Source organism: Channa argus, chromosome 2 (assembly GCF_033026475.1).
Source record: "Channa argus isolate prfri chromosome 2, Channa argus male v1.0, whole genome shotgun sequence".
In the NCBI taxonomy this organism is placed as follows: domain Eukaryota; kingdom Metazoa; phylum Chordata; class Actinopteri; order Anabantiformes; family Channidae; genus Channa; species Channa argus.
Genome location: NC_090198.1, coordinates 340,322 through 363,391, shown reverse-complemented (window position 1 = coordinate 363,391; position 23,070 = coordinate 340,322). Strand labels below are relative to the sequence as shown.

Here is a 23,070-nt window from a genome sequence, read left to right as displayed (position 1 = left end):
AATTATCAAATGTTATATTGATTATTGTATAAAATGGTGATTACAGCAAATATATTTTTTAAATAAAATCTGTTTCTTAGGGGAGTTTGAAACATTTTATTTATTTTTGAAGTTAAAAAATTTAATACACTGGCCAATATTTTTAAACTCCATGGCTTTGTTACTTATGTGCAGAGTGAACAGTTGTAGTGTCAGACAGATGCTTTGGCTGATCAATACAAGACTTATTCACACAGTTCTGCAGTCTGCAGTTGAACAAAAGCTCCATTCTGATGGAAATCTGATGTAAACGTCCCCACAGGAGCAACTAACCCAGCAGTTACACAACAATACAACGCAGGCTTTCTGCTCTCTGTGCCTCTTCCATCATTCATATGGTAATTCAATATCCTGGCCACATCATATCGCTGTCAGGAGGGATGCTGACATCAGCACTAAGGACCAAATGAGTCCTAAAACTAAGTAGGCATGAGGGCCAGGTGGGGTGGTGGTGGGGCAAAGATGAAGTCTTTGTGAAGAAGCATCTGCACATAAATGAAATTTGACAACTTTTAATGAGACAAAGACAATGGCTGAAAGATGAAGAGGGGTAGGGGTTTGGGGTGTTGAGAGATGCATGCGAAGAGGCACACAAATAATGACCTGGTTTTGCTCTACAGAAGGTCTACACAAAGGCTCTACATGTAGTTTAATTGTTCTTTTATTAAACTCAGTATAATACAGCATGAGGAAGAGGAAGGACTCAGGCTCACTGGCAGATTGTCCTCACAATTTACGGCTAAATTACTTTTTATGTCTGCAAGTTCACACTTCACAAAAACTAGTTAAATCTTCAATTTAGTTTACACGCGAAAACTTTATTTCTATCAGATATTTGTTTGTTGGCATGGAAGGGTGACGTATTAAAGACCTGTGTAATTGATAAGAGACCACTGGGCTCTTAGTACTTCCAAAACACAACTGACCTACCCTCTACTGTATAGGATTCTTGTAGCACATTAATGCACACAACACTATACAGAAAACATGTTACACGGTTCATATTTGGTTCACTGTGGGAATGTTTTGAGTGAGCACATTCTAATGTTAATTATGGTTTATAAAGGGAATGTGATTTTTATGAATCTGATGCTTTTTTGGCAAACATCTTCACAGTGTGTTGTAAAACCTTTTACAAATTTGGCTCTTGCTGCTGTAGCTCAGCTTCATCTGCCAAAGGTGGGCAACCATACAGCAACTGTAGAGATATTATGAATGTGATTTAGTCGTGACAACGAAAGATCCTGTTCTTCAGTCTTAGGACTCCATCTCTACCAGTTCCAGCTTTAAGCTACAGGTATTGGAAATACACTGCTTCCTGGTGGAGTGTGACTTGTTTATACATTACATAACAATTAGGAAATCATCGTTCTTAAGAAAGCGGCCTGTAACCTGGTTACTTACGTGCACATAAATGCACTTGCTTAGAGTTGCCATGTGACATATCAGTGTTAGGCATGTTTTCACCCTCTTGAAATACCCTTTTTGGTTTAGGTGAAAAGTGGAGTGGGCAGCACTCCCAAACTCAAAAACTATATTCACAGTGCTTTGTTTAAAACAAATCTAAGCAGGGCCAGTTGAATGTCTGAATTTAGACAATGACCACCTTTGTTCACATGTGGGCTTAATTAGACATTGCACAGACTTTATATTCGGGAGTTAATAGGTAGAACTCCAGTTAATTTCTTTGTTCATATGCTAAAGTAAATCTTGTTTTCACAAAAAGCCTCTCACAGCAATATCTAGGCAAGTTCATGGTAGCAGTGCAGGTCTGAAAACAGCTTAAGAAATGACCTTGTGTGTTCAGTTGGAAAATCTGTAGCCATCTCAGTGCCCACGCAAACTAAATGGTACCAGATGCTCTTATTTCCTAAATAAATGTTTGCAGCTGTCCCTCTGACTGAAAATGTTGTCAGTAAATGTCAGTAAACCAAATTAAGCCAAATCAAAATCAAGCCGAAAGTCATTGATCATCAAAAGAAACATGGTAATTGGAAGAAATAATGAGGAATAAAGAAAATAAATATCTGGGGAGACTGCGTAACAGTGACAGGAAGTTGTTCAAGAAGAAGTCAGAAAAGTTTTTGTAACCAGTTGGTAGCTAGTCCTTGTCTGTCTAGACTCCGTTGTCCAGCTGGTGCAGAACATAATACAAATTTTAAAAGCCGTTGTTTAATTCCAGGGACATGGAAGGAGAGCATGGGAAGACTCAGAAGGTCAATGTGACTGTGGTGCAGGAGATAAAGTGATCATCTACCGATCCCACAGTTGCTTGTTGGATCCCTCAAGTGTCCTTGAGCATGATACCGAACCTCAACTTAGTTCTGGTACTGCCACTTGTGAGGCCCCATGTGAGAAACTCTTTGGACCCACTGTAGTTTGCTTATCAGCTGCCATCATCTACCTACTACAGGGGGCTCTCTCTCAGCTGGACAAAGTAGGCAGCAGTGTGAGGATCGTGTTCTTTGATTTCTCCTGTGCCTTTAATATAATCCAGCCTGTCCTGCTGAGAGAGAAGCTGCTAAGATGCAGATCTACCGCTCCATCACCTCATTAGTTGCTGAATACTTGACCGACAGACCAAAATTTGTGCAGCTGCAGGGATGTGTGTCAGAGTGGGTGGTTAGTAACGTAGGAGCACCTCAGGGGTCTGTCCGATTACCCTCTGATTTCAAGCAAAACGTGAACTCCTGTCACCTTGCACCTGGTGGGATGTATCAGTGGTGGTGAGGAGGAACAGACGTTTAGTGGTCATTTTTGTGGACTGGTTTAGAAACAATCACCTTATCTTGAATGTGGCAAAGACCAAAGAGATGGTCATTGACTTTGGGTTGACTAGGAGCAGAGTCAACAGCATCTCCATTCTGGGTGAGGATGTGGAGGTGGTGGAGAGATACAAATATCTTGGAGTTCACCTCAACAAGAGACTGGACTGGACATGCAACACAGCAGGTGTCTACAGAAAGGCTCAGAGCAGGCTCTACTTCTACTCCCTTTAATGTGTGATGCCAGATGTTGCAGATGTTTTACCAGTCAGTTGTGGCCAGTGCAAACTTTTTTGCTGCTATCCCCTGGGGCAGCAACATCAGAGCTAGTGACACTAATAAGCTGAATAAACTGGAATCCTGGCTCTGTACTGGAACCTCCATGGGAACTCTGGAGTTGGTAGTGAAGAGAACGATGCTGCACAAACTGTTCATGGAGAACAGCTCAAATCTTCTTCACAAGCTGCTGGTCAAACAGCGGAGAAGTTCTTTTTACATTTTTTCTTAAATGTAATGACTGCTCTAATGCAATAATTTCCCTTTGTGGCTTCTATCTATCTATCTATCTATCACAGGGATGCTACAGGATGCTTTATTGTGTTTAGATAGCCAGCAATTTTAGTGAGTGTGTGCTTTGGATATGTATGATTTGTAGCATCATCATTTGTGCTAAAATAGTGTCGAGAGTTATGGCTTAATGCAAAATAATGATGCAGATGATCTTTATGCAGCCTCTGTGTTTGAATGAGTGAAAATTAAACTTGAAAAAGAATTTTGTTCTGTAAACTGAAGGACTAAAGGATTTATTAGTGATAAATATACTAAAAATAATAAAGCTTTATGAACAACTTTCCTGCAGTTTTTTTCTCATGTTTGGGGGCTGAAAATCTGAAAGTAAACCTGAGTCCTTAGAAGCAGGCTGGACAGCTAAGAAGTGTACATTAAGTCAGTCTAGATGTCCTGTACATTCAAGTTTATAGTTTCTTATTTTCAGCCTTCTAAACATTTGGGACACAGCCGTTGCTAAAACTGAAAATAGGTTTATAAAGCAAAGTCTAAACCTGATGAAAGCAGTACTGTGAATTGCCCTTTCCCTAACTCTCAATCATTTCTAGATGCTGCTTCCAGACAAAAACATAAACTGAATATGTATGAAATTACATTCTTATTCCAAAATACAAACTCTAAATTTCGAAATAAGAAGCCAGCTTCCCTCTGTTCCAGTCCAGATCAACTGTGATCCTTTGGAACATCTTGTGTACTTTGATTTTAGTGAGGGGATGTGGTGGTGTTAGTTGTGGTAATAGTGGGATTTATGTGGTGTCCAAATGATGAAAAACAACAGAAGACGAACGTTTATAAAGGTGTGACAGACAGAGGATGATGGATGAGGATGATTTGAGGCACTGAAAATGATGATGGGTCATGACAGCTAAGATTCAGATGGAGCACACATTCACTGGTGACCACTTAGGTAATTATTCCAATTAGGTCACATAATTTGTCACACACACACACACACACACACACACACACACACACACACACACACACACACACACAGATAGAAATGGGGATGTCCAACATGCCCTCTTTCTTACATACACAAAAAACTGCATTAAGGGTCTACAACTGCAGTGTTAGTAGTTGAAAAAATACTTTACTGTCTAGACTACACATCCATTAACAAATCCCCAGTGCATTTTGTCAGTTTACCTACACTCATAATGCACATGACTGTCATGGCAATATTGAGCTTTAAAATATTTAGAGTAAGTTGTAAAGTGATTGTAAAACACACGTCTCTATGAAAAAAAAGAATTTGGTGCACGGGGTTTAAATTGGGGTATTCTGAAATAAACACAGACTCTTTGACTCAAGTGAATCATCACTAGTGCAGCCAACTTGTTTTACACAGTTAAATAAATGGTGATGGTAGTATAAATTAACCTGTATCTGGAAGGTCCAGTTACTGGTGAATTAGTATCCTGTCCAAAAACTACACCATGTAGACAAAACAACACTCTAGTCAACTCTGTCAGTCACTACATTTCAACTGATAATTTTCTAGAGGAGCACAGTTAAATCCATTTCCTGAGATACGGAAGTAAGAAAAATCCCACTTGAGAAGGTGCCAATTAAATACAACTTTCAAGTGAGATAGAGAATATGACTGGCTACTGCCTAGAATACTACTGACAAATAACATCAGTTATAGGTTTAGGATACATGTTCACTAAACGGTATATATTTATAATGTTGATCACTGATTATTTTGTTTAATCAGATCATCCAGAAATGAACAGCTGAGTTAGTTCACTCATTTCGCTTCTATTGATAATTCAATGATAGTGAGAATTGATAGATATGTATTTAAAGCTTTTCCCTTTTAAGGGTTTGCTCCAGAGGATGTCAGGTGAGCAGAATTAATGTCAGCCCTCTGTCACAGCTTGGACGCAAAGAGTGAGAGAAAACATATTCCTCAGCAGCTCCACTTACTCTACACTCTAAAATTCTTCCATAAATTAACCACAAGTCAAACCTGCATTTTGTCCAGAAGTCATAAAACAAGTGTCATGTGCCATCGTGGCTTCACCACCATCATCTATTTTTTATCAGCTACAGTTAATAAATTATTAATATTAATGAATAAAATCAGCACATCCAGGCTTTAAAATATACACTGTGAAACTTTTCAGTCATTCAAATCACTGTATGACGACAGTGTAGAAATCATGTCTCCCTCCTAACAGACAACCTTCCCCTTTACCCCATCTGACAATGCCCATATGGCCTCCAAGGTTCATGTGTGTGAGTCAGTCAAGCGGGAGATATAACGGCCTATTGCGCATGTTGTCTATCACAGCTTTATCTCCCAACTCCCTTGAGGGAAGCGTCTCATTAACCATACGGCTTTGATAACCTACAGCCACACAAAACGAGCTCAGTCGCACTCCAGCTGTGTGTGTGTCTGTGCATGTGTGTACATGTGTACAATTACTTTAGAAAATATTGGCTTTAACATAATTTGTTGTCTTACAGACCAAATTTAAAATTAACAAATGAAAAAATGCAGACTGTTAGATTATGGCCCATTCGAACTGGAGCAATAACATAGGGAGAAGTGGGTGAATTTTTTACTGCGCTCCTTTGTGATGCAACTCATAGGCCCAGACACGATTTTAATCATTGAAAATTTAGGACTTGGTCTGCAATAAAATGGACATTCAGTTGAACAAAGCCAAAGCAGTAGGATATAGTCCCCAAGAGAGATTTGCAGGTAGTATAAAGGGGAGTGATGTGAGTCGGAGTTGAACAGTCATAACCCTTTCGAATAAAACATGAAACACATAGTGATGTCATAAATGCAACAGCAAGGGGGCATTTAGCCAGTGTCTTCTTGTGCCAGTCCCAAGTCTGGATAAATGCAGAGGGTTGTGGCAGGAAGGGCAACCGACGTGAAACACATGCTAAATTAAACATGCGAATCGTGACAATGACTTCCATACCCGATCGGTCGGGGCCCGGGTTAACAACGACCTCCACCGTTGCTGTTGACCTACAGTGGAAATTGAGCTACTGTTGGTTGAAGACGAAGAAGGAGAGGAGGAAGGTGTGTTCGTAGGCAGAGACAGAAGAGGAAAGCTAAGAATGTAGGACTGACATTAAGGACTTTGAATGTTGGGACTATGACGGGGAAGGCTAGAGAGTTGATTAACATGATGCAGAGAAGGAAGGTGGACATACTGTGTGTCCAGGAGACCAGGTGGAAAGGTAGCAAGGCTAGAAGATTAGGAGCAGGGTTCAAGTTGTTTTACCATGGGTCAGATAGGAAGAAAAATGGAGTAGGAGTTATACTGAAAGAGGAGTTTGTAAGGAATGTTCTAGAGGTGAAAAGAGTATCAGACAGGTTGACGAGTCTGAAGCTGGAAATTGAATGGGTGATGTTTAATGTTGTTAGTGGTTATGCCCCACAGGTAGGATGTGAGTTAGAAGAGAAGAGAAATTCTGGAGTGAGTTAGATGAAGTGATGCAGAGCATCCCCAGAGGTGAGAGAGTTGTCATTGGTGCAGATTTCAATGGGCATGTAGGTGAATGGAACAGAGGTGATGAGACTGTTATGGGCAGGTTTGGTCTTCAGGACAGGAACACAGAAGGACAGATGGTGGTAGACTTTGCAAAGAGGATGGAAATGGCTGTAGTGAACACTTTCTTCCAGAAGAGGCAGGAACATAGGGTGACGTACAAGAGCGAAGGTAGAAGCACTCAGGTAGACTACATCTTGTGTAGACGTTGTAATCTGAAAGAGATCAGTGACTGTAAAGTTTTGGTAGGGGAGAGTGTAGCCAGACAACACAGGATGGTGATGTGTAAAATGAATGAGGAAGATGAAGAGGACTAAGGCAGAGCAGAGGACGAAGTGGTGGAAGTTGAAAAAGGAAGAATGTCGAGTAGTTTTCAGGGAGGAGCTGAGAGACTCTGGGTGGTCAGGAGGTGCTTCCAGATACCTGGACCAATACAACAGTCAAAGAGATAGAGATGGGAAGGATGTGCAGCAGATTAGTGTGATTAAAGATAAGGATGGAAATGTATTGACAGGTGCCAAGAGTGTGATGGGAAGATGGAAGGAGAACTTTAAAGAGTTGATGAATGAGGAAAATGAAAGGGAACAAAGAGTAGAAGCGTTGACTGGTGTGGAGCAGGAAGTTTTTTACGAACAGGGGGAGATGTGCAGATCTGTGGCAACTACAGAGAAATAAAGCTGATGAGCCAAACAATGAAGTTATGGGAAAGAGTAGTGGAAGCTCGGCTAAGGGCAGAGGTGAACATATGTGAGCAGCAATATGGTTTAATGCCTAGAAAGAGTACAACAGATGCAGTATTTGCTTTGAGGATGCTGATGGAGAAGGGTCATAGGGAGCATTGTGTCTTCGTAGATTTAGAGAAAGCGTAGGACAGGGTGCCCAGAGAGGAGCTGTGGTATTGTATGAGGACGTCTGGAGCGGCAGAGAATTATGTTAGAGTGGTGCAGGACATGTATAAGAGCTGTAAGACCGTGGTGAGGTGAGCTGTAGGTGTGACAGGTGGAGGCGGGTCTGTGAAGATGCAAGTGCAGGCGGGTTGGAACGGGTGGAGAAAAGTTTCATGCATCAAGGATCAGCTCTGAGCCCCTTCTTGTTTGCCCTGGTGATGGACAGACTGACAGATGAGGTTAGACAGGAATCTCCGTGGACCATGATGTTTGCAGATGACATAGTGATTTGTAGTGAAAGTAGGGAGCAGGTGGAGGAAAATCTAGAGAGGTGGAGGTTTGCTCTAGAAAACAGAGGAATGAAGCTTAGCCGCAGCAAGACAGAATACATGTGTGTCAATGAGAGGGACCCTGGTGGAACGGTGAGGTTACAGGGAGCAGAGGTGAAGAAGGTGCAGGACTTTAAGTACTTAAGGTCAACGGTTCAGAGCAACGGAGAGTGTGGAAAAGAGGTGAAGAGGCGAGTGCAAGCAGGTTGGAACGGGTGGAGAAAAGTGTCAGGTGTGTTGTGTGATAAAAGAGTATCAGCGAGAATGAAAGGAAAGGTTTTCAAGACGGTGGTGAGACCAGCGATGTTGTTCGGCTTAGAGACAGTGGCACTAAAGAAAAGACAGGAGGCAGAGCTGGAGGTAGCAGAGCTTAAGATGTTGAGGTTCTCTTTGAGAGTGACGAGGATGGACAGGATCAGGAATGAGGACATCAGAGGGACAGCTCATGTTAGATGTGTTGGAGATAAAGTCAGAGAGGCCAGATTGAGGTGGTTTGGACATGTTCAGAGGAGAAACTGTGAATATATCGGTAGAAGGATGCTGAGGTTGGAGCTGCAAGGCAGGAGGTCTAGAGGAAGACCAAAGAGGACATTTCTGGATGTATTGAGGGAGAACATGAAGTTAGTTGGTGTGAGTGAAGAGGATGCAGAGGACAAAGTTAGATGGAGGCACATGATTTGCTGTGCCGACCCCTGAAAGGGAACAGCCGAAAGAAAAAGAAGAAGAAGAAGAAGAAGAAGAATTAATTAATTAATTAATAGAGGAAAAACAAGAAACACTGCCGGTTTGTGTTCAGCACTGTAGCCAGGCTGACTAAGAGCCATAGTTCTGTTGAGCCTAGTTTTCCCTTAACTCTGAGCAGCAATGACTTCATGACTTTCTTTATGAATCAAATTATAGCTATTAGAGAAATAATTCACCAGATCCTCCCCCCAAAAATTACAGATAGAGCTTCATGTACAGCAGTGCTAGAGTCATCGATAAGGCCCCAAACCCTCTTAGACCGCTTTTTACCCATAGATCTCTCTGAGCTAACTTCAATTATTACCTCATCTAAACCAACAACCTGTCTGCTAGACCCTATTCCAACTAAGCTGCTCAAGGAAGCTTTACCCTTAATAGATACATTCATATTAGATATCATCAATCTATCTTTAGAAACAGGCTATGTACCACAGGCCTATAAGGTAGCTGTACTTAAACCACTACTTAAAAAAAACATGTCTTGACTCAGGTATTTTAGCCAATTACAGATCAATATCTAATCTCCCCTTTATTTCTAAAATGATTGAAAAAGTAGTTACAAAACAATTATGTGATCACCTTTCAGTCCTGACTTTCAGTCAGGATGTAGAGTTTATCATAGTAAAGAAACAGCACTGGTAAAAGTCAACAACGATCTTCTCTTGGCTTCAGATAATGGACTCGTCTCTATACTTGTTCTGTTAGATCTTAGTGCTGCATTTGATACCATTGATCACAACATTTTATTACAGAAACTGGAACATGAAATTGGGATTAAAGGAACTGCACTAGTTTGGTTTAAATCTTATCTATCTGATAGATTTCAGTTTTATTCATGTTAATGATGAATCCTCCATGCACACAAAGGTTAGCTATGGAGTTCCACAAGGCTCTGTGTTAGGACCAATACTTTTTACTTTATATATGTCTCCTTTAGGCAACATTATTAGAAAACACTCCATAAATTTCCATTGCTATGCTGATGATACCCAGCTATATTTAATTCAATTCAATTCAATTCAACTTTATTTATATAGCGCCAATTTACAACAAAGTCATCTCAAGGCACTTTACAGAATAAAGTCCAGACTACATGTAGAAGTAACCTAACAAATCCCCCTTGAGCAAGCCGTAGGCAACAGTGGAGAGGAAAAACTCCCTTTAATGGGAGAAACCTCCAGCAGAACCAGGCTCAGGGTGGGCGGCCATCTGCCTTGACCGGTTGGGGTGAGTGGAAAGTGGAGAAAGAAAAGAAAAGAGCAACGAAAAGCAACAACAAAACAACAACAAAAAGCAACAACAACAAAAAAAAGCAACAACAAAGCATTGTACAGGTTGTAGGACACAGAATTAATGGCATACAGTGGTGACAAATAAATGTATAGAGAAAAGCTAGTTAGGGTTGAGTGAGGATTTTTAACTATAAGCTTTATCAAAAAGGAAAGTTTTAAGCCTAGTCTTAAAAGTAGAGAGGGTGTCTGCTTCCCGAATTTGGATTGGAAGCTGGTTCCACAGGAGAGGAGCTTGATAGCTAAAGGCTCTGCCTCCCATTCTACTTTTGCAAACTCTGGGAACCACAAGTAGGCCAGTATTTTGGGATCGAAGTGGTCTAATCGGGCGATACAGGACTATGAGATCTTTTAAATATGATGGAGCTTGACCATTCAGAGCTTTATATGTAAGAAGTAGGGTTTTAAATTCTATTCTACATTTAATTGGAAGCCAATGAAGAGAGGCTAGTGAAGGTGAAATATGATCTCTCTTTCCTAAACCAGTTAGCACTCTTGCTGCAGCATTTTGGATTAATTGAAGGCTTTTTAGAGAGTTATTAGGACACCCCAGAAGTAGGGAATTACTTAGTAGACTTAGTAGTCCAACCTAGAAGTAACAAATGCATGGACCAGTTTTTCGGCATCACTTTGAGACAGGATGCTTCTAATTTTAGCAATGTTCCGTAGGTGGAAGAAGGCTGTTCTAGAGATTTGTCTTATATGTGACGTAAACGCCAAATCTTGGTCAAAGATAACTCCAAGGTTCCTCACCGTAGTACTAGAGGCCAAAGTTATGTCATCTAAAGTAACTATATTGTTAGACAGCATATTTCTCATGTTTTTAGGCCCAAAGAGGATGATTTCAGTTTTGTCTGAATTTAGAAGTAGGAAATTGTAGGACATCCAGGTCTTTTAGACATGCTTCAAGTTTGACTAATTGGTTAGTATCTTCTGGTTTCACAGATAAATAGAGCTGGGTATCATCTGCATAGCAGTGGAAGTTTATGGAATGTTTCCTAATGATTTTGCCTAAAGGTGACATGTACAGATTAAAAAGTATTGGTCCTAACACAGAGCCCTGTGGAACTCCATAGCTAACTTTGGTGCATAAAGAGGAGTCATCATTAACATGAACAAGTTGGAATCTGTCTGACAGATAAGATTTAAACCAATGTAATGTGGTTCCCTTAATCCCAAATCCATGTTCTAGTCTCTGTAATAAAATGTTGTGGTCAATGGTGTCAAATGCGGCACTAAGGTTTAGTAAGACGAGTACAGACACAAGTCCATTATCTGAAGCCAGGAGAAGATCATTGGAGACTTTTACCAGTGCTGTTTCTGTACTGTGATGAGCTCTAAATCCTGACTGAAAGTCTTCATACAAATTATTCCTGTAAAGGAGATCACATAATTGTTTTGCAACTACTTTTTCAAGGATTTTAGAAATAAACGGGAGATTTGATATTGGTCTATAGTTGGCTAAATCACCTGGATCAAGACAAGGTTTTTTAAGTAATGGTTTGATTACAGCAACTTTATAGGCCTTTGGTACATAGCCAGTTTCTAAAGATAGGTTAATCAAATCTAATATGAAAGTGTCTATTAAAGGTAGAACATCTTTAAGCAATTTGGTTGGAACAGGGTCTAAAAGACATGTTGTTAGTTTTGAGGAGGCGATAGTTGAACTTAGCTCAATGAGATCTATGGGTGAAAAGCAGTCTAAGATGGATTGGGGCCTTATTGAGGATTCTATAGCTGTTGTACATGAAGATCTAGCCGTAATATTTGTAGGGAGGATCTGGTGAATCTTTTCCCTAATGGCTACAATTTTACTAGTAAAGAAAGTCATAAAGTCATTGCTGCTCAAAGTTAAGGGAAAACTAGGCTCAACAGAACTATGGCTCTTAGTCAGCCTGGCTACAGTGCTGAACAGAAACCGGGGGTTGTTCCTGTTTTCCTCTATTAATGCGGAATAATATGCTGTTCTGGCATCACGGAGAGCTTTTTTGTATGTTTTAAACTGTTTTTCCAGGCTAACCGGGATTCTTCTAAATTAGTGGAACGCCACTTCCTCTCTAACTTTCGTGTTGCCTGTTTTAAGCTGTGCATTTGTGAATTGTACCATGGAGGTCGACTCCTCTGATTTACTGCCTTCTTTTTCAGAGGGGCAACTGTATCTAGTATCCTACGCAGTGAGGCGGCAGAATCGTCAACTAAATAATCAATTTGCACAGGAGTAAGATGGCTACTCACCATAGTATTGACACATGGTGGTGAAAAAGATGAAGAAATAATTTCTTTAAATGTATTCACAGCATTTTCAGATAAACATCTGCTGTAGTGGAATTTTTTCCTAACTGCTGTATAGTCCGTTATTGTAAATTCAAATGTTATTAGAAAATGGTCAGACAGAAGAGAATTATGAGGAAATACTATTAAATTATCAGTTTCAATGCCATATGTAAGTACAAGGTCCAAGGTGTGACTAAAACAATGAGTGGGTTTATTTACATTTTGGGAAAAACCAATTGAATCTAATAATGAATTAAACGCAGTGCTCAGGCAGTTACTGTCAGCATTTACATGAATGTTAAAGTCACCCACTATAATGACTTTATCTGTACTAAGCACTAAATCAGATAGAAAATCAGAAAATTCTATCAAAAACTCTGAATAAGGGACTGGAGGACGGTACACGATAACAAATAATAGTGGTTTCTGAGTTTTCCAGTTTGGGTGTGAAAGGCTAAGAGTAAGGCTCTCAAATGAGTTATAACTATGTTTAGGTCTAGGAATTATTGATAAGCTAGAGTGAAATATTGCTGCTACTCCTCCACCTCGGCCTGTGCATCTAGGAACATGATAATTAATATGACTTGGGGGGGTTGACTCATTTAAACTGACATATTCTTCCTGCTGCAACCACGTTTCAGTGAGACAAAATAAATCAATTTGATGATCATTTATCAAGTCATTTACTACCTATCGAACCAGATGAAAATAATCAGGTAATCCAGCTTCAAGCCTACAAGACATAAAGGCCTGGATGTCCCATGATTTTTTACTTCTAAACTCAGACAAAACTGAAGTCATAGTATTTGGGCCCAAAATTCTCAGAGATATGATGTCCAACCATATTGTTACCCTAGATGGCATAAGTCTGGCCACTAGTACTACTGCAAGGAATTAGCAAGTGAGATTATATTTCATCTTCACTAGCTTCTCTCTATTGGCTTACCATTAAATTTAGAATAGAATTTAAAACCCTGCTTCTTACATATAAAGCTCTGAATGGTCAGAGTCCATCATATATAGAAGACCTCATAGCACCATATCATCCCAGTAGACCATTTCAATCTCAGAATGCAGGCCTATTTGTGGTTCCCAGAATTTCCAAAAGTAGAATGGGAGGTAGAGCCTTTAGCTATCAAGCTCCTCTCCTGTGGAACCAGCTCCCAGTTTAGATTCGAGAAGTAGACACCCTCTCTACTTTTAGGTCTAGAATTAAAACCTACCTCTTCACTAAAGCTTATAGTTAGTTAGTCATGCTGCTATAGGCTTAGACTGCTGGGGGACCCACCCCCCAATGCACTGAGCTCCTTTCCTCCTCTCTTCCCTCTCTCCTCTCCTCTCACCCCACAATTGTCACCACTGTATGACATTAACTCTGTGTGTTTTCTCCAATAGTTGTCTTTCTCCTTCTCTGTCTCCCTCTCTCTGTCCCTTTCTGTGGAGCTGTGTGTTATTCAGTGTGCAGCTACTGGTACCATCATCCTGCCCGATGATTTGTTGTTGCTTTTGTTGCTCTTTTTCTTTCCCTTCCTTCTTGATTTTATTCTGTAAAGTGCTTCGAGATGATTTTTTTTGTGAAATGGCGCTATTTAAATAAAATTGAATTGAACTGAATTGAATAAATGCAGTGATAGATGTCAATCAACAGATAGTCAGCAAACAGGAACTGCTAATACCAAACTTGGTTTACTTTTAATATCACTAACTTGCTAAAATATAAACAATTACCGTCTAAAAATTTGGTTCAAAAGAGAAAATTGGAGAGCACATTTGATGACCTCTTCTACCTCTCCTGATGTATTTGTGTCAGTCTTCACAACAGTTACTAAATAAGGTCCCTATTTTATACTTGCAGAATACAGTTTCAGTTTTCTAGCAAGAAATTGGCCAAATATATGGAAGAGGATGACTACAGACCACAAACTGTAGAGTGACAGTTTAAAGCTCTAAAGAAGGAAAATGCTGATGCAGCAACACACCTTTTGGACTTGCTCTAAAAAGTTTCCCCAGGAAATTGATAGTTATGAGACATGAACCCGACTTCCATCTGGTAATATTCTATTTGCATCTGGGTATCTTATTAGGGTCTGTGCAATTAATTAAAATAAAACAATCTGAAAATCGTCTGGATCTGGTTCCTGGCAGATACAGCAGTTTTAGTTTTAAAGGCTTGTGAGCTCTGATTATTGACACTATTCAAGATACATCGTGCAGATATCTATGTAAATAATTTTTTTTATATTAAGGCAGATGGGACACAGAATCTGCTACACTCACACATTGTTTTTTGTTACTGAATTATAATCACCTCCCAGTGGCTGAAGACCAGCTGTGGACTGGCTAATCCACTGGTCCTCTTACGGATCTCATCAGCAAATCCAAAGCTCTCAGCCACAGGCAGAACGGCCTTGATGATGAACATGTCTGTCCCTTCCTTCATCTCTTCATGGAGGACGCGGCCCTCTCGCTTCCCCAGAACACCATAAACTCGGCCTGATACAAGAAGAGACGCAGGGTGAGGTCACACATGTACACAACACAAATCACATTCCCTGAAAGACTGTTTTTTTTTTTTTTTTTTTAAGAAATCATTCTCCATTTGAAATCCTGGTTATGATATAGTCTATTTTCAGGGTTCTTTACTCACTACAGGGGTGCAACGGATAAGAAAAATCACAGATTACATTGCATCACAGTTTGTGGGTCACGGAATGGAAAATTCTTCTGATGATGCTCATGCATTTATCTGAATACCACATTTAAGTTACCGAAGGTTTTCAATAAATATTAAAATATAAATCAAATATTGTATAGTGTATCAACTATGATCTGTTAATTAAATTTGTAATGTGACACTGTTTCTGACTTCATATCTAATATCTGGCATCATACAGCTATTTGCCAAACAGTGTTTTTCAAAGAATATGAGAGACCTTAGAGAATGGACCTTCAACCCTCGATGCTCATAAATGGTAACATTTAATTGGCAGCTGATGTGAGAACAGACAGTTTGTTATAAAACGACATAGTAGTCCACCCTTAATGTTCAGTGATGTATCTCATCTCATAAAGGTCTCTTTGTTTTACACACAGTGGTGCCATGCCAATTTCAGAGAGCATTCAAACCCCACCACATTGTTAACATTAATTTCCAACAACTGCAGGATTGGGGGAGAACCGCTCTACCTTACTGTGCCACAGTTGCATACATACAAAGCTCTTAATTGTCAAGCTCCATCATATTTAAAAGATCTCATAGTTCCGTATAACCCGATTAGACCCCTTTGATCCCAGAATACAGGCCTACTTGTGGTTCCCAAAGTTTCCAAAAGTAGAATGAGAGGCAGAGCCTTTAGCTATCAAGCCCCTCTTCTTTGGCACCCGCTTCAATCCAGATTCAGAGGGCAGACACCCTCTCTACTTTTAAGACTAGGCTTAAAACCTTCCTCTTTGATAAAGCTTATAGTTAAAACTGCTCAGTCAACCTAAACTAACTCCTGCTTAAGATGCTATAGGTTTAGAGTGTTGGGGGACTCCCGCAAGTGCAATGAGCTCCCCTCCTCTTTTTCCCTATACATTTATTTGTCACCACTGTATGCTATTAATTTTGTGTCCTACCAACCTGTAAAATGTTTTGTTGTTGCTTTTTGTTGCTCTTTTCTTTTCTCCTTCACTTTCCACTCACCCCAACCGGTCGAGGCAGATGGCTGCCCACCCTGAGCCTGGTTCTGTTGGAGGTTTCTTCCGTTAAGGGAGTTTTTCCTCTCCACTGTTGCTTACGGCTTGCTCAAGGGGGATTTGTTGGGTTGCCTCTAAATTCTTGTGTAGTCTGGACTTTATTATGTAAAGTGCCTTGAGATGACTTTGTTGTAAATTGGCGCTATATAAATAAAGCTGAATTGAATTAAATTTAATAGAATAGTATTTGGGAATATGCTGTCCAACCATATTGTTACTCTAGATGGCATAAGTCTGGCCTCCAGTATTACTGCAAGGAACCTTTGAGTTATTTCTGACCAAGATTTGTCCTTTACCTCACATATAAAATATAAACACACAACATAAATCTCTAGAATCTCTAGCCTTCTCCACCTATCGAACATTGCCAAAATTAGGAGCATCCTGTCTCAAAGTGATGCAGAAAAACTAGTTCAGGCATTTTTTACTTCTAGGTTGGATTACTGTGATTCCTTACTTTCAGGATGCCCCAGTAACTCTCTAAAGAGCCTGCAATTAATCCAAAATGCTGCAGCAAGAGTGCTGACTGGAATTAGCAAGAGAGATTATATTTCACCTTCACTAGCTTCTCTCCATTTGCTTCACATAAAATCTAGAATAGAATTTAAAACCCTGCTTCTTACATATAAAGGTCTGAATGGTCAGAGTCCATCATATATAGAAGACCTCATAGTTCCATATCATCCCAGTAGACCACTTCGCTCTCAGAATGCAGGCCTACTTGTGGTTCCCAGAATTTCTAAAGGTAGAATGGGAGGCAGAGCCTTTAGCTATCAAGCTCCTCTCCTGTGGAACCAGCTCCCAGTTCAGATTCAGGAAGCAGACACCCTCTCTACTTTTAAGTCTAGGGTTGAAACCTTCCTATTTGATAAAGCTTATAGTAAGTTATTGTCATGCTGCTATAGGCTTAGACTGCTGGGGGACCACCCCCTAATGCAATGAGCTCCTTTCCTCCTCTCTTCCCTCTCTCCTCTCCTCCCACCCCACTTTATTTGTCACCATTGTATGACATTAACTTTGTGTGTTCTTACTCCCGTTGTTGTCTTTTTGTTCTCTTTCTGTCCCTGGCTTTGGAGCTGCGTGTTTTCCAGTTGAATAATAAAGTTGAACAGTATGTGTAACACTGGAATGTAACTAGAGCATTACTGAAGAATTTGAAACCCTAATAAACGAAAGTGGTGATTGTCCTCAATGAATGCTGTCCTTCTCTAACAGCATAGGGTCTGCATAGTCAATTAAATTAAATTAAATTCAACTTTATTCATATTGCGCCAATTCACAACAAAGTCATCTTAAGGCACTTTACAGAATAAAGTCAAGACTATAAAGACGTATAGAGAAACCCCAACAAATCCCCCCAAGGGCAAGCCCTAGGCAACAGTAGAGAAGAACCAGGTTCAAGGTTGGCGGCCATCTACCTTGACTGCTAAGGATGAGTGGAAAGTGGAGAGAGAAAAAAAATAAAGCAACAACAAAACAGGTTGATAGGACCAGTAGCTGCACACTGGAAAACACACAGCTCCAAAGCCGGGGACACCTGGAGAAAGGGACAGAGAGAGGGAGACAGAGAAGGAGAAAGACAACTACGGGAGTCTGCAGATTCATTGTGACCTTTTTATTTTAAAGCTACTGTACTTTATTGATCACAGTGAAGAATTCATAACACACGAGTGACGTTGTAATGATTTTTCATAGCTCTCCGTCTTTACAAGTGCTGGGACAACTTAGGGTTCAGTGATCGGTAAAGATAAATGACCGATTTGCCTCCTGCACCACAGCCAACCCTAGGAAGAACATGTAATCCAGAATCTGGTGCTGACTGCTTTTTAAGTCCTTTCACTCCCCTCACTGAGATTGTGACATTATTAAACTTATGAAAAATGTTTATATTCAAACCTGATAATATTACTGTTATTCAATTATGGTTACTGCATACACAGAAGCCCAGGGCATCAAGTATTATTTATTCTTTGTTTACAGGATCTCTCTGACTGTGTCAATCCTTTTTTCCTGTGGCTACTTGCTTAAAATGCTGAAAGTCTTGATTCAGAACTATGATGATGATGATCTGAATGATTTATTTGTGCAATGAATAAGATTTTGGTAGTATCTGACTACTGGTTACTCTATCAAACTGTTTTATTAATAAAATTATTCAGTTATGTTCTAAAGGACTAATCAATTCTTTTAAGCTGAATACTGACTGTCTGCAATCATGTAACAATAGTTACATTCAGTATCAAGTAAGGTAAATCGATACACTCAGCAGTCTCTGGTGTATGTAACTATACATTAATATTACCTGCAAGCTAAAATTGGCCACAGGAGCTTTTTAGTCATTTACACCAACATGTAAAATTTCAATATAGCATTTTCAAACTAAGGACTCAAATCTATGCAGCTTATAAAAGTAGATAATTTACTGTAACTGGATACAGGTTAGATTCAGCATCAGCAAAGGTACTGACGCTTCTAAAACAGAGTCAGACAGATAATTTTGGGCGACTGTGGTGCAGGAAGGTAGAGCGGTCGTCCACTAATCCTGCAGTTGTTGGTGCAATCTCCAGCTCCTCTGGGCACATGTGTCCTTGAGCAAGACACTGAACCCCAACTTAGTTTATCCCGGTGAGTGTTGGCCAGCTGCATAGCAGCTCCCCCATCGGTGAGTGAGTGAGTGTGATTGTGAGAGTGAATATGTGAATAAGAAGCAGTGTAAAGTGCTTTGAGTGCCTATAGGTAGAAAAGTGCAGACCATTTACAATAATGTTTGGATATCATTACCAATTGATTTTATTGGGTTGCTCTGATTCAGCTGACAAAGTGGTTCTTTGTACAACTAGCAGCTGTGGGTTCTAATAAGCCTGGAGATACTGTTTACTATCATAGGATACAGCATTTCAAGCTCCATACTTATCTAAATAACTTTGAGAGGACAACAGTTTATTAGTATTGTAAAGTAGAGATCACCTGTTTATCTCATACTGGAATTTCTCATTCTGGAACAGTTTCAAGACATGTTTCTCCAAAGAGAAAGCATGGTGTGGTAGGGATGGGGGCCTAGCTGTGTCATGACTGAACATGCTAATTTTCTTCCATCATATATATTATGTTTGACGGTAATAACTTCTTACCTAACACCTCAGCAGTGGCCATGACCTCGCAGATATACATAGCAGCGACGAGTCTCTGGGGCTGAGCCTGGAAGGCCTGACGGCAGGCCTCCTTCATGGCAGCAATCAGTTGACCGGATACTGGCCCGTAACAGTCTGCGGAGGAAGACTCTGTACTGCATCTGGCCTGGCTATGCCCTGCAGTTGCACCATTCACCTCCACAAGCATCTCACTGCTTCCTTCCACTCTGCTCTTTGCTAAAGCCTCATGGGATATAGAGTGCTGCTCCATGGAGTGCTGATTCTGTGGCGGGCCTGACAAATGGATGTCCCACCTTTCCACGGAGAAGCACACCCCCAATAGGGGTTCCTCACACATGGGCCCTGCCAGAGTTGCAAGCTGGAAGCCACTGACAATGCTGTTGTCAAAATCTCTTAAAACAGCGGGGTGATCTCCTCTGGCCAGACATTGCCACACAGAAGGCCGCTGGTAGCCTTCCACACTGTTCAGCAGAATATTAGGACCATATCTAAAAACAGCAACAGCAACATGGTCAACAACACTTTACCAGGTACTACACATCATTCATATTCATACAAACATTGGGAAGGCAGTGCAACATCAGTCTGAAGGATCGTATGAAGAATGTAAAGTTACATCACGGCAGGTCAAGTATTGTGGGATGGCTGTGCCATCTTGTGACCCATTTGGTCTGTTTACTCTGACTGCTACAGTGTTTAGATTGGTTGACCTGCAGATATTTTGTTTGGCTAAAACGTTGTATAAAATCATTCAAAAGTTAAAGAGATAAGAAGAGATGAAAAGGAAGAAAACGGACCCTAACTAGAGAAAATAAATTGCAGTAGCAAACAAAAATATTTGTAAAAAATATAAATAAAAACAAACTACTGTGCTCATCAGTCAGTTACTTTCTTTGTCTGTTGTTTGGTGCCTATTCTAGAGAGGTAAACAGTTGCTGGACTTTTCTATGGGCTTATTGATTTGTATGTAATTAACATTATAGTAGCATTTAGCTGATATTCACGTATGTACTGAAGAGCACAAGCGAACATTCACAATTTCATTCTTTGCATGCATTTTTCTAAATTTCCTTTTAGAAAATCCCTCTTTCAGAGGGATATTACAAAAGAGGTATATTAATTCAAAGAGAAAATCTGGAAGATAGTTGCAACTACTTCAAATTACATAGAGTATATATAGAAATTCATAATGAAAAAATATTAATTGACGCTAATCTGAACAGGCAAAAAAGTAAGAAGTGTTTTGTTTGTGTTAATGACTCAATTGCAAATTAAAGAAGCAGATCAAACAGGAGGACATTAGATAAAGCTCAGTCTACTCTGTTTTCAGTTATTCTTGTTGTTGTGAGTAGAGTGTAACTTCATGCTCCATGTGACCCATGTCAATGATGTGAATATTAGACCTGCGAGGACCAAAGGCCCAGATACGCTCCACTGCATTCCTCCATTTTCTCCCCTGCAGCAGACACTCCAACTGGGCTTTTAATCCTGCAATGGCCTCCAGGGTCCCGTTACTAACGTCTGGACTCTTCCCCTCCCTTAGGGACAAGTTCACCTGCTCCAAAGTCCGAATCAGGTCTGAGCTACTCTCCAACAGACGAGTCACCTCTGTCAGGAAAATTGACATTATTTTACATGGCTTCATAGAACAGTCACATTAACATACTGTATGAGGCTATTCAGGCCTTAATAGCCTCTCTTCATTAAACTTTCCATAATTTAAAAAATATCAGAGGGCCTTAACCTGTTCTCCATGATCTAACAGTGAACTGTGCTAACTGTGTTCACTGGGCTTCCAGGGTTTACAAACACCTTGACTTACTAGAATAAAACAGGGTAGATTCATGCGCATGCAAAAGGAAAATATAGCACATTTTAACCGAGTCCACTTTATGATTTGTTTGAATAAAATCAGGATTAGAAACTGCTGTTGTTACTTGCCAATAAAAACTCTGCCAATTACTGCCAGTGAACACATCATCATTAGGCTATAAAAACAAATTCATTTGAGAGATAATTAAAATATTCATTGTGGCTAAATCAACTACTTTGTAAATTCTTAAAAAGAAAGAACTGGTACTGGAGAGTTCATCAAACAGCAAAAGGGTGGAAAAGCATAGTAAACAACTGCAGTGGATGACACAAGAATTCTTTCGCTTGCAGAGAAAAACCGCAGTGGCCAGATCAAGAAAAACCTCCAGGAGGCTTGTGAGTCTGTGTCAGTGTCAATGATCAACACAACACTTAAGCAAAATAAATAGAAGTTTTAAATAGAGGCTTTCAGCACACCCAAAAAAACAAGCAGAAGTATAAGAGAGCTGCAGTAAATGTCTGGCAGAACATCACTGAGGAAGAAATTTACAAATTTAATTTACAACAAAACACTAAAACACTGAGAATTAAATGGATGATTATGTTAGGTCGTCCAAATATTTTTGAAGCACCACAAATGGCTTTATTGCTTATAAGTTCTTGCAAAATTTTTAAACCAAACACTTCTGTCAGTCTAAATTTTAAGCACATTTAAGTCTTAATTGTAGTGCATACAGAGCCAATATTCAGAAAATTGTGTCATATTGTAAAAATATACAGATATAGATTTAGACCTAAATATATAGATATATACCTAGATTGGCCTTTAAACTAATTTAATGTGTCCATGTCCTACCCTGTGGCAGGGGGATCGCCCGGACGCTGACAGTGGTCAGTCTGTTAGGAGAGGTGAGGGTGACCAGACCACTGGGGTCCACATATAGGGTTTCAGATGAATGACCCTGAGAAGTATCTTCTTTAACCTAGCAACACAGTAACACAGCATAACAAAAAGCAGTATTGAGAAGTGATTAGTTAGTGTAAATTAAAAGATTTCAGCAGTGATTTCATAAATGGATAAATCTGTTCCTTGCGCCATTGATTCTCTCAAATGTTCAACTGTCTACATTCCTCCTCAGTAGTAATAAAAACATGTCGCTTCAACACACCAACATCTCCTATGTGCCATCTGCTAGGTTAGTAAGGAACTGGCAGATATAAAATCCAAAACAAAACAGGAAACTCTGAAGTGGTTACAAGCTGATGGACACAGTTCAGTGACAAGGCAGTTGGCTTACCTGGTGAATGATTGCTACTTTCTGCTGCTTGCCCAGATCTTCATTCACCATATCCACTTTTGGAGGACGCACCACTGTTTCTCTGAATGGAATGATGGGCTCGGACACACTGATCTCAATTTTAGCAAACCTATGAAGAGACAAATAAAAAAACCTGTTGCCGATAGACAGAAAAGTACACTAGTTTATGTTAATAATGCTCCATGATTTAAAGGTGAAAAAATTATAACTGCACACCACAAGCAGCTGTAGCTTAATGACAGCAGTTAGTAAGTGTCAGAAATCTCAACTGACTGCTCACCAGGGTTTTGGACACAAGCTATGATATTAAATTATTAAATTTGGCTTTCCTTATAATAAGGACCGATGAAGAAAGTACTTGTTAAAATTGATTTGGTATATTGTGATACTTGGCCTGAAAAGTTTAGTAAAGGCCCAGGCAAACTTACTGTTTACCAATGGGTAACAGCAGCGTGTGTTTTTTCTTACACAACCTGGATGATTTCAAAGGTTGGCCTCGAGGGGATAGATTCGGACCTTATCATTCCTAACAGACAATTTTTTCAATTCATTTCAATTCATCTTTATTTATATAGCGCCAATTCACAACAAAGTCATCTCAGGACACTTTACAGAATAAAGTCAACAGTTGTTCTAC

At 39.9% G+C, this 23,070-nt stretch overlaps 1 protein-coding gene across 3 annotated transcripts in view; it reads right to left on the bottom strand.

Moving 5' to 3' along the window:
- Positions 1-23,070, bottom strand: part of efl1 (elongation factor like GTPase 1) — a 108,650-nt gene that overhangs the window by 5,601 nt on the left and 79,979 nt on the right. For all 3 annotated transcript variants that reach the window (XM_067493516.1, XM_067493508.1, XM_067493524.1), the window contains exons 18-22: positions 22,413-22,542; positions 21,971-22,097; positions 20,706-20,910; positions 19,282-19,790; positions 14,721-14,905 (exon numbers count right to left, since the gene is read on the bottom strand). In XM_067493516.1, coding sequence (XP_067349617.1) covers positions 14,721-14,905; positions 19,282-19,790; positions 20,706-20,910; positions 21,971-22,097; positions 22,413-22,542 — 1,156 coding nt within the window. The remainder of the gene's footprint in view (positions 1-14,720; positions 14,906-19,281; positions 19,791-20,705; positions 20,911-21,970; positions 22,098-22,412; positions 22,543-23,070) is intronic.